At 32.8% G+C, this 6,663-nt stretch overlaps 1 protein-coding gene across 1 annotated transcript in view; it reads right to left on the bottom strand.

Annotated features, from left to right (window-relative positions):
- The window catches only part of LOC107717914 (uncharacterized), a 22,310-nt gene that overhangs the window by 10,699 nt on the left and 4,948 nt on the right, over window positions 1–6,663 (bottom strand). Inside the window, exons 4-8 of the mRNA XM_016524820.1 lie at window positions 3,259–3,516; window positions 2,376–2,477; window positions 1,974–2,006; window positions 1,819–1,854; window positions 1,356–1,391 (exon numbers count right to left, since the gene is read on the bottom strand). Coding sequence (XP_016380306.1) covers window positions 1,356–1,391; window positions 1,819–1,854; window positions 1,974–2,006; window positions 2,376–2,477; window positions 3,259–3,516 — 465 coding nt within the window. The remainder of the gene's footprint in view (window positions 1–1,355; window positions 1,392–1,818; window positions 1,855–1,973; window positions 2,007–2,375; window positions 2,478–3,258; window positions 3,517–6,663) is intronic.

Here is a 6,663-nt window from a genome sequence, read left to right as displayed (position 1 = left end):
CATGTCAACAAATGGAAAAGTCAGCCATCTATTAATTATCATGGTGCGCCTTTTGCGCCTTTAGCCTCAACAACAGGGGCACTTTTTACCCCAAATACCATACTTTTACATATATTTAAAAACATATAAGCATTCATTTTAGTGATTCTCATTTGCTACTTAAATCTACAACATTTTTAAAAACATAAAATATTAGATCAAGTAAGCACAGAATCAACTTTGGGCTGCTGCGCGCGATCGCGTCAAGGATCAGACAAATATACACGTGCATCTTGAAAAGCGGATGTTTTGGAAAGTGCTACGCCACGTTTTTGTGCCATCTAGTGGTTTAGATGAAAATAATATCAAAGGCCTTTAGCCTTTAGCCCCGTTAGTACCCTACTACTATACTACTACAAATTAATAACCACAACAACAAATGAACTAAGGCAAAGGGTGATGAAACAAAGTCCAAACTAACAGAAACCGTGACACATTTCACCCCTTCATTCGAGTGCTCAGTTCACGCATGCACATATCACCAGCTCATTGGTCTGCGAGTCGGAACTGTTTCCTCAGTTCAGTGACTGGTGGAGGAACTGGAGCACTGAATGAGTTTATTCATCATAGGATCACATATGCCGCTATTTTGCCTCATTTCGAGTCGGAGTCCAAAAGTACGTTTTGTTTGTGTAATTTGTAGATCTGTGCAGCTTGAGCCACAAACTGTTTCAGACGGTTCAGTCCAATTTGGTGAACTGATTCAACTAGTTCACCAAAAAGAATGATTAATTTGCGAGGCTCTGGAATGGATTACAGGTAATAATGTTGTAAATAATGTTTCGTTTCTTACACAGACCAATCGTTTCGCTTCATAAGTCCTCAATACATCCTCATGTGCCACGGGTATTAATTTTGTGATGCATTAAATATATTTTTTATTCTCAAAAATGGGCAGTCGCTGACTTGCATTTTATGAATCACCAAGGACCACAGTTTCAGCTAAAAACCTTCGTCACTGTTCTACTGAAAAAAAAAAGTCACGTACATCTGACAATGACTTGTAAATTAACAGCAAATTTTCATTTTTAGGTGAACTATCCTTTTTAGTATAACTTAAGTCTTTATCATTGTAAAGTCTATTAATGTAATCTATGAGAAACCAACAATTTTATCATCTTACCTAGCTTGCCTGTGTTTCCCTTTTCCTCGGCACCTTGATAATTCATTAATAATAAACATTAAAATTTAAACCACCTGGCTTGCATATTAAAAATAGCTTAATTGCAAACTGTAATGACATTAGCTTCACTGAGAACATGCCATAGATATTTTTGAATATTTGTATCAAGAGATGACAGTTTATTACATCTTACCGTTATTATCTGATGGTGCTACATTATATTGCTGTCCTTCAGTGTCATTTGTGAAAAAGAAAGAAGATTCAGGAGTTTATCCATTTCTTGCACAATGGTACAGAGCAAATTACTACTACTAAGGGGGTCTGAATACTTTCCGTACCCACTGTATATATATAGGCCTAAATGCCTACTGAATGCCTGGAGAAAAAAATAAAACTTATGAAAAGCTAAATACACTTTTCAAATAAGATCTGTGATATTTTATATTAAAACAAATTATTGATTAAAGAAATTAAAGTCCATCGAATATCTGATGTCATATCTGAATATCAGTGCCATTTGATTATTCAATAAAACAGCTTGTTTCCTGAAATAACAATGTTGCTCACAGACAGTTATTTAGAAATGTAACTGAAATGTATTATTGTAATAAAAGTGCAGAGTTTATGGTACATAAACACAAATGAAAATGACATACTCATCTTTAAGCAACAGTCCAGGGGGCCGAACGCACCTGAAGAGAGAAACAGTCATTAAATATCCATTGAATGACATGCATCAAGTACTTTTATAAGAAGTTACTGGTATGACAATTATTTTGGAAGAAAATCACTCAAACAAATATAAACTTACTTTCTATACACGGACAGCAGTTATTAACACTCTCTGGTGTAGAAAAAAAAATATATATATTTAATTACAAACTAATCAATTATCAGATTAAAATACAATTGTTGTTGAATGTACACTTTGCTATGATCACATTTTTTAGCATTACACAATATTATCCAACACACAGTGTTAAAGTTTCTAAAGAATGTAATTAGTAAAATAGGCTAAAATTAAAGTTGAACACATGCTTAATAAACTTAACATAAATCTTAAATAATAATCTGTTGCCACAACAATAACACTAATGTCTACATAGAGGTTGGAGATAATAGTGGAATTCATGGACACAACCCATACTTAATACTACTTTAAAACAAAATTTGTAAAAAATGTTAAACTATATAAGTATAATAGGAAACCTACTGTGAAAGGACTCCATGAATAGATAGACACAAAGGAAGATGATAAAGATGAGGAGGAGGAGGACACCAATTATAATCCCCACGATATGTCCTGCATTTGATTCTTAAGAAAGAGAACATTGGCTTCATAAACAAATGCACTGCTAGGAAACATAATACATCTACTAACTTACTGATTTATTGGTTAAAAGTATCAACAACCACAGAACCCCAAATGTCTGAGGCTTAATAATTAAGGCTCTCAGATGATTATGCCAACATAAAATCAAATTTGACCCTATTTACTTTTCAGTGAATTTTTAATGCATCTACTCTTACTGTGCAACAATATTGTGTTTTATTACAAATAATGAAACTAATAATGTTTATCTCTGTAATCTTGATCAAAAATCTCTGAAAGGACTTTCCTGTGCAGTAAGTAAAAAAAAATCCCACTTATATTGCACTCCATCCCTTCCAACCACATGACTCTATTCTTGGATATAATGGCAACTTCACAATCCATGTCTATACAGTGGTAAAGTATTTGGACACTTAAGTCACAGTGAAAAAAATGTATGAATTTCACTGCTATTTTAGTGGGAAAGATAAATAAATTACATCAGACTGCAATAACTCCTAACAAAATAATTTTGTTAAATGTACTGCTGTTAAAATATGCTTGTGCTCTGTTTCCTTCAAATAAATAACATTTGCTTCAATGTTTTGCTGTCTAAGACAATGACATTCATATATTTTTGGTGTGACAATTGTCCAAATATTTGTTGAATGTAAATACAATTTCTAAATAGAAAAGAGCATCTCAGCACCACCTAAACATACAAAATGATCTGACTCTGATTTTCTTCTTTGGTATTTAATGCTGAAGTAATTCACTGTCTTACCATCAAACAGATCTCTCTCAAAGACCGGATCACTGGTTTCCTCACTCACAGCATTCTTGAGTGTGCATGTGTAGTAGTTGCCTGGATTTCTTGTGTTTTTGACTGTGATGGTCTCTCCTAGCAGATGGTTCTTTGTGCCCTGCAGTGTTTCTCCAGTAGAATTCTTCCAGATCATAGTTTCATTGTATCCACATCTTAAATACACAACATCAGGGTTACTGCTCCTCTCTATTTCTATCACAGGTTTGCGGACCCGCTCTGTGAAAGAAATAATGAAAAAACATATGAACTTCCAATCCACTGAGAAAACAAAATGAAATCAAACTCAACTACAACAGCCTTGCAAAAAGAGTTGTGACAGTACTATGGTACAATAGTGGTATCAGAAAGTAATACTGTGGTACTCGGGTACTCGTGTGCTATATGCATTGTCTACAATAATATCATAATTGTTGTTTTAGCAATGTGCGAGCTGGTCTAATTGAGTATGTCACTCACTTCTGCAAAAACCAGACAAAAATACACTTTGAAAGTCCATGCAGTTAAAATGCCAATGAATATGGTTACAAATCAAGAGCAGAACCATTGCATGTCTCCAGTGTTGGGGAGTAACTAGTTACATGTAACGGCATCACATAATTTAATTACAAATTAAATGTAACAAACTTCTGAAAGTGAACCGTAGTGTTTTACTCTAGCATTACATAAAAATGTCATTTTAACAAGTTTAGGAACTGAATAATAAAAAGGAAAAATACACTGCTTAGTATTTACTCTATGAATTCAATATGCACTGATTCTTATTTAAGCAATAAAAGTTATTTAGGTAAGAGCAGTGAGTTATTTTCTCTTTGAGTGTGAGTTTTGTTCATGGGCCCATATATTGCAAGCCGTAGCGAGATGCATATTGCGATATGTATATTTGCGATATTTCGATATATTGCACAGCCCTAGTACTACTGTAAGGTTAACCCTGCCTGGTTTAAATGTCTGAAAATGATTAACAGTTGAAAACATTCGTTAGAAATTTAGAAAAGTAATCAAAAAGTAATCAAGTGTATTCAGCTACATTACTTTAATTAATTGAAATAGTTGCACTACTTATTACATTTTAAATAGGATAACTGGACCCACTTTATATTAAGTGGCCTTAACAACTATGTACTTACATTTAAATTAATAATTTGGTACAATGCACTTATTGTGGTGTAATTAAATTACAGTTACTTATGAAAATGTTAAAGATTACAAAGGGGGGATACATCTTAATATTTCCAGACACACACACACACACACACACACACACACACACAGATTTAACTGATTTATTTCCCAATTTGCATTGACTGCTGTAAAATAAGAGACACCAATGTTTCAGTTTAGGACACATGCTTATTCAATAGCCGTTTTATTTCCTATTTGGGTTTATGTATATGCTTTATTTTTTTGTTTGTTTGTTTTTTTTCCGAGGCATTGTTAGATGCCAGTGTTTCCTGTTATAGCTATCCAGAGGTTTGATTTCAAAAACTGTACCATAGCTATTAAATGGTTTCTTGCTATGATTTTAAATCTGTATTTAATGATCTCAAAGTAAAAAGAGTTGCTAAAGTATGATTTTGTGGTGGCTGTGCTTTAAAATTCCACTATTATAATATTAATTCAAGTCATGAAGGATTTTGAATGTCTGACAGTAATCAGCGTTGAGTACTACTTAGGGCTGTGCGATATTGAAGAAAAATGCGATATGCGATAACTCATTAAATAATGCGATATTCGATATGCCATATGATAATGCTTAAAGTGCCACATGCTCAGATGAAACAGTTTTACTCAGCTGTTGCTGAGTCAGTTCTGTGAACTTCTATAACTATCTTGTGTCATATATATATATGGTTATTTGTATGTATGTATGTATCAAGAGCTCCTGTAAAACCACAACAAATTCCTTGTGTTTGCGCACACTTAAGTGGTGAATAAAGCTCATTCTGATTCTGATTCTAATAAGAAAGCACCCCTACAACAACTTCTGAAAGTGAACGGTAGTGTTTTACTCAAGCATTACATAAAAAAATACCTGCATGTAATTACATCTGTAATTAATTTCTGTAATTACATTTATAATTACACAGTTGACCCATCCCTTACACCTTAACCCACCCTTAAACCTACCCATACCAACAAACCTGTCCCTAACCTTACCCGTATCCCACCTCAATAGCAGCAAAAATGTTTTGCAATACAATATGAACACAATAAGTACATTGTACTTAATTTTTGATGTAAGTACATAGTAGTTAAGGCCACTGAATATAAAGTGGGGCCGGATAACTTGTAATCTGTAACCTATTACATTTCCAAAGTAACCTTCCCAACACTGCATGTGAATGATTCAATGTCCCATTCATAAAGAGTGTCAATTGCTTCATTCCTGAATGAATCAGTCATTTGAATGAGTCAGCTGAATGGACTTACTCATTAAGACAGTGACTTGCCACCGCTTACTAGCAGTTTTAGATTCATATTTTAAAAATATAATTTATTTTTTAATTATTTCATATTTCAGCATTCAAAAATTTTATTTTTTAAAACAATCTCATAGTATTATTGTGCAACTGTACTTGAAATTTAAATGCATTTATGCCACTTCTAAGCTGCATTAAACAGTCTGTGTGTTAATACACTTACACAGCACTTCAGATGGTGCTTTTGTGCTCTGCAGTGTAAAAATTGATTTTTTGGTATGGATTTTATTTGATTGGTAACAGTCTAATTGTGTATTATTGTTCTAATTGAATTTATATATTAATTTCACAAATTTTGCATAGAATATAACTTTGTAAGACCAAAGTCATTTGTAAGACTTTGGTCTTACAAAGGTAAGAACAGAGCTGGGTAGTAACTGATTGCATGTAATCTGGATTATGTAATCACTAATCAGATTCCAAAAATTAAGTACTTGTAATTAGATTAAATTACATTTTAAAATATTTGTAATCAGACTACAGTTACCTTTTTTATAGAATACATATTATTCACACAACAGCAATAAATTATTCATAATTTATTGTTTCTCACTAATTCCTCTTTTTCATCTTTTAAATATTCCTTTCTAAAATAGCCTACCGCGTATATACATTCAGAAAGTCTTCCAGTTTTGTGGACATTCAAACAAAGACAAGTCACTGGTCAGGTGTCTATTTGCGCAGAGAGGCCACACAGCATTTGACCACTGGATTTACAAAAATAATTTTAATTTTAAGAAGTGTTTACTCAACATTTCAACATTGCATCAACTACTGATGCACACATTAATATTTATTTGAATTATCGCTCAGTAGGTTATTTAACCAAATTCACATTATTTTCAATGCACAAATTCACATTATTTTTATTTGTATGTAATGC

The sequence above is a fragment of the Sinocyclocheilus rhinocerous genome, unplaced genomic scaffold, assembly GCF_001515625.1.
Source record: "Sinocyclocheilus rhinocerous isolate Xijiao unplaced genomic scaffold, SAMN03320098_v1.1 scaffold3621, whole genome shotgun sequence".
NCBI classification, from domain to species: Eukaryota; Metazoa; Chordata; class Actinopteri; order Cypriniformes; family Cyprinidae; genus Sinocyclocheilus; species Sinocyclocheilus rhinocerous.
The sequence above is the reverse complement of the archived record's forward strand: the minus strand, read 5'-3'. Positions and strand labels throughout refer to the sequence as shown.